Raw genomic sequence first — 13,377 nt, forward strand, 5'->3', positions numbered from 1 at the left:
CCTCCTGCGATGTCACGTCCAGTACTCAAAGAACGATCCTTTGGTTGACCAAGTGACGCTGCTCCATGCGAACCTGCATTATGCATACATTGAGTACACGGACGGGTGGGAGGACACAGTCTCGGTAAGGGACCTAGCCCAAGCCGGATCGGACCCGGCATTGCTCCCAACCTAACCTCCTCCAAATCCTTCTCCCCTAGGTCATGTGCTTGAACAGAGGGAAGTACCACCCCACCAACTCAGGCCAGCCTGTCGACAACGCCGTTGGGGAATTGAGCGAGGCGGTGGCCGCACCCAACGACCTGCCAGTGGCACGACTCCAGCGACCCCAATCCCTGCACTACGGCGGTCACGCCGGACGATCAGGCCCCCCGAATGTTACAGCCCCTAACCTCCCCCCCCGTTTTTTTTCTTACAGCCCTCCATTCACCCCGGGGTCAGTTTTCAAAGAAGGGGTGAATGTGATAGTACAGATTCTATCATCAAAGTTTATATGTATATATTGTAGTATAGGATGGTTGTGATTGGGAGAGAATGTAGCCACGCCTACTGGCAGGTCTTAAAGGGTTGTTCAGATCATTCTGGACTGGTCAACCTACATGTGTTATGCTCCAGTCTTCTAGTTAATAAAAGCCTTGGTTTGGAACAACAAGCCTTTAATTCTTTCGACGTGCACTACAGGGAGGAACTGTCGCTTCTGTCACAAATTCTGTCCCACAATTCTAAGCAAATTGACTATTTACTGTGATCTCAAACACACAATACTCTGCATTCAGTTCATTGGCAGGTAGACTGTCGTCAATGCTCACTTCATATTTTGCATTTCAATTTGGTCTTGCGTTCTCAGAAAATCTTGGTTCAAGTTGCCACAAGAAGATCCAAATTCTGTATTAAGATGGCGGATTGTGAAAGTTTCAGGATAATTCAATTACAGTTTTACCAGATTTCACAGGGATATATTATGCTCTGCAGAAAATTACTGAAATTTACAACAGAAGGTACTAATCATACTCCTTACAAGTTAACAAAACTATCACCAAGCTTCTACAGCAGTTTTTCAAAAGGCCTTTGATCAGTGGGCACCTCGCGACCGAGCCTTACCCTTCCATACTGGAGAATCTTCGGCCGCTTCACAGCTCGATTAATTAATGGTGGCTGCTGGACTCTGTTCTTTTCATTTGGTCCAAGAACTTGCATCTCTGGGTAGACTTTGTCCAGATACCACTTGAAGGATTTACAATGGAGTCTTTTTCTCAGATGAACACGTTCACTAATGTTACCATAACTCCAGTGTCTGAGCTCAGGTCTGAGGGCAAAGTATTGTTCCTGAAATGTTAACAAAAAGGTTTCTTCAATTAAGAGTATTGAGTTTTTTTTAAAGCCTCTAGAAAATAAAGAAACCCTGAGAATACCTCGATAGAGGTATTGAGTGGATAATTAAATCTATACAAATTAAGAACCATGAAACAATTGGATGGATATAAAAACATACAATAACAAGTTGCAACAGGGCACAACCAGGCTGGTGGAGTGGACAGACCCATCAAAGATGAAGTTATTGAAGAAAAATGTGAGAAGATGCATTTTGATAGGGAGAATGAGGGGCAGTGTTCTTTAAATATTTTATTTAATTGTCATAATGCAACACAGCAGAAGGCCCTTCTGGCTCATGAAACCTGTGTCGCCCAATTTACCTGCCCACACCCTACGTTTTGGTGGGTGGAAGGAAACCGGAGCCTCCAGAAAAAACCCATGCCGGTCACGGTGAGGACCTACAAGCTCCTTACAGAGAGTGCTGGATATGAATCTGGGACCATAATAGCATTGTGCTAACCTCTTCTGAAAGAAGTGGAAGAGCAAAGGGATTTGGGGGTATGGGTGTACATAACTGAAAATGGCTTTATCCCTGTAATGGCAGCAGGGAAGTTGTACTTCATTTGGAGTATCATGATCTGTTCTGGTCACCACATTTCAAGAAGCAAAACGAAGGGATAAAGGATTTACGAAAATGGTTCCTGGGATGAAGGATTATGGTTATAGGACAGATTAGAGAAGATGGGATTGTTTTCTTTAGAGAAGACAGAGGGGAGATCTGACAGCATTTGATGGAGGGTCTGGACAGAGTGAACAGTGGAAGTATACGTATTGGCTGAAGGCAAAAGGACTAGAGGGAAAAAGAATTAAAAATGACATGAGGAGTCTTTTTTTAAAAAAATATAACATAGCTGGAATCCTCTACTTGCAGATGTGATGGAGACAGATTCTATTATAGCCTTCAGAAGGAAATTGGATGAATTTACGTTGAGGAAAAATGTGGAAGGCTACAGAGAAGAGATTGACGAGGATTTAGTGGGAGAGAGCTGGAATGGATACAATATTCTGTGCTGCAACCATTCTACCAAATGGCCACCAATAATAAATATAACAGGAACACTTTTTAACCTCAAAAGCAGCAAGAGCAGGTCATCTAGTACATCTATCCTTATTAATATTCCCTTTTATGGTGTGCGCCACAACGTACCTTATACTCATCCATCCAGACATGTGTCAGACGAAGGGAATTATGTGCCATTGTATCCTGTCCTCTGGGTGAACCATATGGCCGGCGTTTACGGAAAATGTGCCCAACTCTGGAGCATGGAATTATTTCTAGTCGACCCCCGCACATCCAAATCTGAACCAAGAGTGAATAAGGAAATATTATCTAATTATATTCAAGGTAGGACTATTGAGTAACAGTGAAAAACAATCAAGATATTTGAAGATGGAAATACCTTGAATTTTCCATTTTCTTTTTAAAGGGATAACCTAGCATATTCATTACATGGGCTTCATGGAATATTGCTGTGAAACCGTTAAATTTAAGTCGTCAGTGCCCTGTTTGGGGACCAGATGTGGAGAACCAATTAGGTGGCCAATAATGAACTTCAAATTCCCACATTGTGGAGGAGTCACGTGATGGAGTAGTGGCCGGACGGTGAACTCCAGCCCTCTCCAGAAAAGTCGGGAAAAACAAGAGAAAATACAAAGGCACAGAAATACAAGTTAAAGAAAAGTGAGTATAAAGGTGGAAAGAAGATGGAGACAAAAGGAGAAAAATCAAAATCAACGGAAAGAAGAGAGGAAGAGAAGACAACGGAGGAAAAAGGTGAAGGCCTTACCTGTCCGAAGAGGCCCGCTGTGGAGAGAAGACCCCACTACCTCAGGTCGGTAGAAAGAGAACTACAACAATGGCTCACAGAGCCGAGTAAAAGTGCGCAACCGCGCATGCGCGACTCCTCGCGCATGCGCGATGCGCATACAAAAAAACACACCGACGGGAGGGGGGACCAGCTGGGGAGTCGATCTCCACAGCCGGCAACGACAGCTGCAGAACACCTGCAGCAAGAAGAGACCACAGAAGACAATAGAAACAAGAAAGAAGAGGAGGAAAGGGCAGCAAAGAAACAACAGATGGTCAACCTAGAGGAAGAAGAAGAGGAAGAGGAAGAGTACAGGGAAATAGAAGAAGAAAAGATAGGCAAGGTAAAGGAGGTACTTGCTCTTGTTAGAGGATACATGGAGTCATTTAAAGAATGGCAAACACAGGAATTCAATGATTTAAGAAGAAGAATAAACAACACAGAAAAGAAAATAAATAAAATGGATATGACCTTAACAGAAATGGGGAAAAAAATGGACAAGATGGAAGAACGGGCAATAGCAGCAGAAATGGAGGTAGAAGACTTAAAAAAGAAATTGGAGGAATCTAATAAAAAAACTAAAGAGACACAAGAATTACTAGCCCAAAAAATAGATATAATGGAAAATTATAACAGAAGAAATAACATAAAGATAGTGGGCCTCAAGGAAGATGTAGAAGGCAAGAATATGAGGGAGTTTATAAAAGAATGGATCCCTAAGGCCCTAGGATGTCCAGAACTACAGCAAGAAATGGAAATAGAAAGGGCACATAGAGCATTGGCCCCTAAACCACAACCACAACAAAAACCAAGATCTATTGTAGTAAAATTCCTAAGATATACTACAAGAGAAAAGGTACTGGAGAAGACAATGGAAAAAGTAAGAGAGGGCAACAAACCACTGGAGTATAAAGGGCAAAAAATCTTCATTTATCCAGATATAAGCTTTGAACTCCTAAAGAAGAGAAAAGAGTTCAATGCAGCAAAAGCGATTTTATGGAAGAAAGGATATAAATTTACACTGAAGCATCCTGCGGTATTGAAAATATTTATTCCAGGACAACAAAACAGACTATTCTCGGATCCAGAAGAAGCACGAAAATTTGCAGAACAATTACAAAAATAGACTGAGGGATGAAGACGGGTAATGAGAGCAAAAATTATCACGATTGATATGTATGTGGGTAAAGACAAAAATAGACTGAGGGATGAAGACGGGTAAGGAGGGTAAAAATGACCACGATTGATATGTATGCGGGTAAAGAGGTATAAGAGTGAATAGAGACAATGGGCATATGTGAAAGTATCTGTAATTAGAGGAAAACATAGAAAGTATAGACAAGAATTAATAAGGGAAGGTAATGGAATAGAGAGAATAAGGAGGGAACTAAAAGAGTGACCTTTGTGACATATAAAAAACGAAATCTTTTCTGTGGGGGGCTGGGTGGGGGGAAAAGAGCGGTCACTGCAAAATCAGTTGACGCTTGCGAGTGGATTCGCAAATCCAAATGGAGAGGGGAGATGTGGTTGTCCGACAAGGGATAAAGGGCAACTCAGGAGGGGAAGGGGAGATTGGGGATAAAGAAGATAGAAATAGGAGAATAAGGAAAATGTTGGATGTTGTAGGAATGTTGTCTGGTAAAGAGTTGAAAATAAGAAAACAGAAATGGAAAAGGAGGAAAGGTAATGATGGAAAAACGGAAAGAGAAGATAAACAAAATATAAAATGGCTACGCTGAACTATATGACTCTAAATATTAATGGAATACATAACCAAATTAAAAGGAAGAAACTACTAAATTTACTGAAAAAGGAAAAAATAGATATAGCATTTGTCCAAGAAACACATTTAACTGAATTGGAGCACAAGAAATTAAAGAGAGATTGGGTAGGACATGTAACAGCAGCATCGTATAATTCAAAAGCAAGAGGAGTGGCTATATTAATTAGCAAAAATGTGCCATTTAAAATAGAAGAGGAAATAATAGATCCAGCAGGGAGATATGTTATGATAAAATGTCAGATATATTCAGAGCTTTGGAATCTACTTAATATATATTCACCTAACGAAGAAGATCAAAAGTTTATGCAAGATATCTTTTTGAAGGTAGCTAATACGCAAGGGATTTCAATCTGAATTTGGATCCAAATATGGATAAAACGGGGAAAAAAATTAACAGGAAGAACAAAGTAACCAAATTTATAATTAAATCAATGCAAGAAATGAAACTTGTGGACATATGGAGGAAACAAAACCCAAAAGAAAAGGAATACTCATACTACTCGACTAGACATAAAACATACTCAAGGATAGACCTATTCCTGTTATCAGCCCACATACAAGGGAGAGTTAGGAAAACGGAATATAAAGCTAGACTATTATCGGACCACTCACCCCTGTTATTGGCAATAGAGCTAGAAGACATCCCTCCAAGAATGTATAGATGGAGATTAAACCCCATGCTACTTAAAAGACAGGATTTTAGAGAATTTATTGAAAAACAATTAAAAATGTACTTTGAAGTAAATACGGAATCAGTGGAAGATAAGTTTATACTATGGGACGCAATGAAAGCATTCATTAGAGGGCAAATAATAAGTTATGCAACCAAGATGAAGAAGGAATATAATCAGGAAACAGAGCAGTTGGAAAGGGAAATAATAAACATAGAAAAAAAATTAGCAATAAAGGAAGATACAACCAAAAGAAGAGAATTGGCGGATAAAAAAATAAAATATGAAACATTACAAACATATAAGGTGGAGAAGAATATAATGAAGACAAAACAGAAATATTATGAACTAGGGGAAAAAACACACAAAATCCTAGCATGGCAGCTTAAGACAGAGCAAACTAAGAAAATGGTATTGGCAACAAGGAAAAAAGACAAACAAATTACATATAATCCAAAAGAAATTAAGGAAAACTTCAGAGAATTCTATGAACAATTATACCGAACCGAAAACGAAGGGAAAGAAGGGAAAATAGATGAATTTTTGACTAAAATTGAACTACCAAAACTACAAATAGAGGAACAAAATAAATTAACAGAACCATTTGGAACAGTAGAAATACAAGAGATAATAAAAAATTTACCAAATAATAAGACACCAGGAGAGGATGGACTCCCAATAGAATTCTACAAAACATTTAAAGACCTAATAATACCGCCCCTCCTGGATGTAATCAACCAGATTGATGAGACACAAAACTTACCAGATTCATGTAAAACAGCAATAATTACAGTGATACTAAAACAAGGGAAAGATCCACTCTCACCAGCGTCATATAGACCAATATCTTTGCTAAACACAGATTATAAGATAATAGCTAAACTATTAGCGAACAGATTAGCAGAACAGGTACCGAAAATGGTAAATTTAGACCAAACTGGATTTATCAAAAAAAGACGCACAACAGACAATATTTGTAAATTTATTAACTTAATTCATGCAGTAGAAGGAAATAAAGCACCGGCAGTAGCAGTTGCTTTAGACGCAGAGAAGGCCTTCGACAGAGTAGAATGGAATTACTTGTTCAAAGTATTGCAAAAATTCAGTTTACCGGAGAAGTATATTAATTGGATTAAAGCATTATATAAGGGACCGTTAGCGAAAGTGACAGTAAATGGACATGTATCAAAGCAATTTAACTTAAGCAGGTCAACGCGGCAGGGATGCCCACTATCACCATTATTGTTTGCGTTAGCTATAGAACCACTAGCAGAATCGATAAGAAGAGATAATAATATAAAAGGAATAAAAATAAAAGACAGGGAATATAAAATCAGTCTGTTTGCGGATGATGTGATAGTGTACTTAACAGAACCAGAACTATCAATAAAAGAACTATATAAGAAATTGAAGGAATATGGAGAAGTGTCGGGATACAAGATAAACGTAAATAAAAGTGAAGCAATGCCTATGAATAACGCGGATTTCTCAAAATTTAAGGAGGAATCCCCATTCAGATGGCAAACGCAGGCAATAAGATACCTAGGTGTGCAAATAAACAAAAATCTAGGCCAATTATATAAACTCAATTACAATCCACTAATGAAAAAATTACAGGACGATTTAGAGCATTGGAAAGAGCTACCACTAACACTGATAGGAAGGATAAACTGTATTAAAATGAACATTTTTCCAAGGATACTATACTTATTTCAGGCATTGCCAATACAACTGACAGAAAAATTCTTCAAAGAGTTAAAGAAAATAATAAGGAGATTTTTATGGAGAGGGGGGAAACCGAGGATAGCACTAGACAAATTAACAGAATGGTATAAACAAGGAGGCTTACAATTGCCAAACTTCAAAAATTATTATAGAGCCGCACAATTAAGGTACCTATCAGATTTTTATCAAACAAGGGAAAAACCAGACTGGACGAGACTAGAATTAGATAAAATAGGGGAAAAGATACCTGAACACATATTATATAAATGGGACGAAAAATTGGTACAACATAGAACTTCTCCAGTATTACACCATCTCCTCAATATATGGAAGAAGATTCATGTAGAAAGAAATAAAATAAATTACCAAATACCAAAACTAATATTGACGCAAAATAAGCTACTCCCTTTTACAATAGACAACCTTGCCTTTAGAAAATGGGAAAAAAAAGGGATTAAAAGAATAGAAAATTGTTTTTCAGGAAGTAGATTCTTATCCTTTGAACAAATGAGAGATAAGTACAATATAACGGGAGATACAGCGCTGGCATATTACCAACTGAGATCCTACTTGAAAGATAAATTAGGAAGCAACTTGAGTTTACCAGAGGGAAGTAACCTTGAATATGTGATTACAGATACAATGTTAATCAAAAGATTTATAAAAAATATGTATATTAAACTGCAAGAAAAGGAAAATGAGGAAACAAATGGTAAAACTAAACAAAAATGGGAACAAGATTTAAATATAAAGATAAAAAAGGAAACATGGGAGAAGTTATGCTCTGGAACGATGAGAAATACAATAAATACGAGGCTGCGTATGATACAATATAATTGGTTACACAGACTATACATTACACCGCAAAAGTTAAATAAATGGGACCCAACAGTATCTGATAGATGTTTTCGATGTAAAAAAGAAAGGGGAACAACAATTCATGCAATCTGGACATGTGAGAGAGTAGAAAAATTTTGGGATGATCTCAATCAGATATTAAATAAAATAACAGAAAACAATATACCAAAGAATCCAGAGATCTTTCTCCTAAGTAACATAAAAAATAAAGAATTTGGAATTGACTTGGAGGATGCACAAAAAAGATTTGTTAAGATAGCCCTAGCTGTAGCAAAAAAATGTATTATGTCAACCTGGAAATTGGAAGATAATTTGAAAATACAACAATGGTATATAGAAATGAATAAATGTATTCCATTAGAAAAAATAACATATAGTTTAAGAAATAATATTGAAATATTCGAACAAGTATGGGAGCCTTACATTAAATACAATAGCGAAAACCTACCGGGAACAAACATTACCTAAGTTGATGGAAGGAGAAGAGAAGAAAAGAATGGACTCAGTAGAATTTCTGGTGTATTTTTGTTGAATGACAACATTGTCTAACTGAATTAATGCAACCTAGATTGTATAACTAAAATGGATGAGAGGGGGGGGGGGATGGGGGGGTGGCTTGGGAGGAGGGAGGGGGGAGGGAGAAAAAGTCACTGTAAATGTGTGGAAAAGAAAAAGTGTATATCATGGCTATTGTGATTTATGGTGTGAAAAATAAAAAATTTAAAAAAAAAAAAAAAAAAAAAAAAAAATTCCCACATTGTAATTTATGCAAATCCTTCAGGAGCTTAGCTGAGCCTGTGTTTTACTTCAAAAAGAGGGAGATAGAAAGTTCTGACCAAGACATTGTCTGCTACCTTTGCAACTACTATAGAATGAGACAGATCAGTTACATTATTATTTAGATTTATGACATAAATTCCATATTGTCAGCCTGTCCTTGTCCATTTTCCAGTTTAGCTTCATATTTTGCTTCTCCTGCCACTAAAATTCAAAAGAATTAATGTGAAAACAATTTAATGCTCTTGTCAGCTGGAAAAGTGAGCTATAAAATGGGTAAATACTGAGTTCAGGAGTTGTACAAGACATCGGTGAGGAGTACCGTCTGTAGTTTAAGTCACCTACCTACAGGAAAAATACAAGATTGAAAGAGTCCAAAGAAAATTTAAGTGGATGATGCCAGGACTTGAGCTGATTTACAAGGAAAAGTTGAATAGGTTAAGACTTTATTCACTGGAGCATCTGAGAATGAGAATTTGATAGAAGTATGTAAAATTATGAGGGGGTAATAGATGGGGTTAATGTAAACAAGATTTTTCCACTGAGGTTGTTTGGGATAAGAACAATAGGACAGGTTAAGGGTGAAAGGTGAAATGTTAAAGGGGAACATTAGGTGGAGCTTCTCTTGGAAGGCGGTGAAAATGTGGAACTAATTGCAACTGGAGGTAGTGGATGTGGGTTCAATTTTAACATTTAACATAAGACTTGATAGCTTCACGGATGGGAGGGGTATGGAGGGCTATGGTCCAGGTGCAAGTCGATGAAACTGGGTGGAATAAATAGTTTGGGATGGACTAGATGGGCCGAAATACCTTTTTCTGTGCTGAAGTGCTCTATGTCTTATGAGTCAGTTCATTCCATGTCAATTCTTAGACATATACACTAAAAAAAATGTAAAATGTAAAATTTTTGGCAAAAAAAAAAGACATGAATTTTTAAAACACCTCCTATAACTTCAGGATATTCCCAAGCTGTTTCCTTTCGCATTCTTGTCACCCTTGTGACAAAGGAATCAAATTGCCCATTGTGATCTTCCACAATATGGCAACAATTAGATAATCTATTTTTCAATAATATTGATTCGTGAATAAACATCAAGGTCACCATTTCTGCTGTGTAGGACCATTAAAATTAATTTTCCCTCATTTTATACACTTCTCTGAACATTCCAGTGACATTCATCTGATTGAGCGACAGAAAGAATGCCTACGCTGCTCTTTGCCAGTACAATGAAGCCATCTATATTTATGCTAATGCCTTTAACAGAGCAAATAGTCTTTCTACAGGAAAATTGTCAAATAAATTCTGACAATGAGCCATGAGATTTTTAAGCCAGATCCAAAATATGGACAAATGAGATGTAGATATTTCAGACACAGGCCTCTGCAGCTAAGGCACACCTCTTCTGGTGAGGAGGAGGCACAAAAAGAGAAACATAGATTTCTGAATGGGCTGCAGGACTGGAAAAGATGACAGAGATAAGAAGGGATAAGATCTTGATGGGATTTTAAATGTAGGGCGAGAATTTTAAAACTGAGATTTTGTTTAACTGGGAGCCCACACAAGTTAGCAACACAGGAAGGATGGATTAACAAGCATAGATACTTTTTGTAAAAAGAACAGCAGAGTTTTGGATGAGTTCATACTTACAGAAAGAGTGAGGCAGTTTGGACAAGGGTTTCAGCAGAAGATGAGGTGAGGCAAAGGAAAAGGGAACACTTTGTTGGAGCACTGATGTGTGGCTTGAACCTCAGGGTTAAATATGACACTGTGACCATGAAGAGATTGAATCAGTTTCACATTTGGCAAGAAGGAAAAAAGTGGTGACTGGGTCAGAAAACAGCAGTCCACCCTGCTGGACAAAAGAGATACACTAAAAAGTTGGTATGATGTCAGCTATGTAAAATCATACCATAAGGCCCAGGAAGAAATGGACGATCACTTTTGTCTCAATGAGTTCTGGAAGATGGCTACAGAACTGGAAGGTTAGAACATGTTTGAATGAAATGTATGTTGGTATTAGGACACCATATTGAGAGGATAAAGGGATCAAAGATTTTTTTGGTTCATTTCCTTATGTTCAGCAGTTTAGTGGAATGGGACATTTCATGGGCAAGTTGACATAAAGGGAAAAAGATGTGGGTGCAGGGTTAGGATAGGGTAACCTTATAAAAAGTTGGCCTGGTGCACTTGGAAAGGTAAAATGCAGTAGAGGTAGAAGACGGGGAGGGGGGGAGGGTAAGGTGGGAGAATTTCAATATAATTATAGAAAGGGATAGGTGGGGGAAAGCCATATTTGATGAAATGAGAATGGATTTACAAGGAGTGGTTTGGGCTGATGTGTTTTCAGGGAATTTTTTGAGGTGACTAGGAAGGTTGATGAGGGTACAGCAGTAGATGTAGTCTATATGGATTTCAGTAAGGCCTTCGATAAGGTTCCACATGGAAGGTTGGTAAGGAAGGTTCAGGCTCTGGGTATTAATGTTGAGATAGTCAGATGGGTTCAATAGTGGCTAGAAGAAAGACACCAGAGAGTCAAGGTGGATAACTGGTGACAAGCGGTGTGCCTCAGGGCTCGGTGTTGGGTCCCTTGTTATTCATCATTTACATTAATGATTTGGATGATGGAATGGTAAATTGGCTGAGTAAATATGCGGACGATACAAAAATAGGGGGAGTTGTGGATAATGAAGATGGTTTTTGGGGACTGCAGAAGGATTTGGACTTCTTAGAAGAGTGAACTGAAAGGTGGCAGATGGAGTTTAATGTAGAGAAGTGTGAGGTGCTTCATTTTGGGAAGAATAATCCAAATAGGACATACGTGGTGAAGGGGAGGACGTTGAGGTATTTAGTGGAACAAAGAGAACAGTTCATTGTTCTTTGAAAGTGGATTCTCATGTAGATACGGTGGTGAAGAAGGCTTTTGGTATGCTGGCCTTTATAAATCAAAGCATAGAATATAGGAGCTGGGAGGTCAGGTTGAGACTGTTCAAGGCATTGGTGAGGCCAAATTTGGAATACTGTGTGCAGTTCTGGTCCCCAAATCATAGGAAGGATATTAATAAGGTGGGGAGGGTGCAGAGAAGATTTATTAAAGTGTTGTCTGGATTGCAGTATCTCGAATACAGAGAGAGAATGAGTAGACTGGGTCGTTATTCATTGGAGCATAGAAGGTTGAGGGGGGATTAAAATTATTATGCAGATTGACAGAGTAGATGTGAATAGGCTCTTCCCCTTGAGGGTAGGGGAGATTGGAATGAGGGGTCATAAGTTAATGGTTAGGGGGAAAATTTTTAGCAGTAACATGAGTGGACACTTCTTCACTCATAGAGTGGTGGCTGAGTGGAATGACCTTCTGGAAGAGTTGGTTGCAGCAGGGTCAATTCTCTCATTTAAGAGAAGATTGGATGAGTGCATGGATGTGAGGGGATTGGAGGGTTATGGACAGGGGGTGGGTAGGTGGGACTAGAGGGGCCGAGATGGCCTGTTTCCTTACTGTAATTGTTACATGGTTTTATATATACATGTTATTACAGAAGAACCATTTATTCAACATCTAATCAAAACTAAGTACTGCCAAACTGAGACTACCTGCAAATTGGTGGAACTGAGACTACCTGCAAATTGGTGGAACTGAGACTACCTGCAAATTGGTGGAACTGAGACTACCTGCAAATTAGTGGAACTGAAACTACCTGCAAATTGGTGGAACTGAGACTACCTGCAAATTGGTGGAACTGAGACTACCTGCAAATTGGTGGAACAACACCTAATATTCCATCTGGGCAATCTCAAACCAGACAGCATTAATGTAGATTTCTCTATTTTCCATTAAACCTCTCCCAAGTCACTCTTTCCCTATCCCTCTGCCTCCTTTCCTCTTGCTCCCCACCCACTTTCCTCGCCATTCAGAGCTACCCCCCCTCTCACCATCACCTCAGTTTTTTCCCCTTCTATCCTCCCACTCATATCCATCTTAAACTGTACTCCTTCCCCTGACTCTACCTTACTTCCTTCTCTCATTTCCTCATCCAACCTCTTTATTCAGGACCTGCCTGCATTTTGGTCATACATTAACAAAGGGCTCAGGCCCAAAACATAGATTATCCATTATTCCCTATAGTTGCAGTGTGACGTGCTCAGTTTCTCCAGCACTTTTGTGTATTGCATGGCTTTCTGAGGGGTAGGCCATGACTTATCAGTTTAAATTATTTTTTTAAAGAAATGACAAAGGTGCTTGATGAGAGTAGTACAATGTTCCTTAATGTACCTTGGCAGTTTTTGAGAAGGTCCCTCATAGTAGGCTGATTCAGAAGCTTCAGATGCATGGGATGAGTTGATAGTTTGGATACAAAATTGATAGTTTGGATACAAAAATGGC

General features: G+C 38.6%; 1 protein-coding gene across 7 annotated transcripts in view; it reads right to left on the reverse strand.

The window, feature by feature from the left end:
- Positions 1–13,377, reverse strand: part of galnt11 (UDP-N-acetyl-alpha-D-galactosamine:polypeptide N-acetylgalactosaminyltransferase 11 (GalNAc-T11)) — a 388,126-nt gene that overhangs the window by 104,450 nt on the left and 270,299 nt on the right. For all 7 annotated transcript variants that reach the window (XR_011350255.1, XM_069914847.1, XM_069914844.1 and 4 more), the window contains 2 exons: positions 2,522–2,674; positions 1,102–1,326 (listed from right to left, as the gene is read on the reverse strand). Coding sequence is in view for 6 of the 7 variants with exons in the window: in XM_069914847.1 (XP_069770948.1) it covers positions 1,102–1,326; positions 2,522–2,674 (378 nt within the window). In the remaining variant the exon portion in view is untranslated. The remainder of the gene's footprint in view (positions 1–1,101; positions 1,327–2,521; positions 2,675–13,377) is intronic.

The sequence above is a fragment of the Narcine bancroftii genome, chromosome 1 (genome assembly GCF_036971445.1).
Source record: "Narcine bancroftii isolate sNarBan1 chromosome 1, sNarBan1.hap1, whole genome shotgun sequence".
NCBI classification, from domain to species: domain Eukaryota; kingdom Metazoa; phylum Chordata; class Chondrichthyes; order Torpediniformes; family Narcinidae; genus Narcine; species Narcine bancroftii.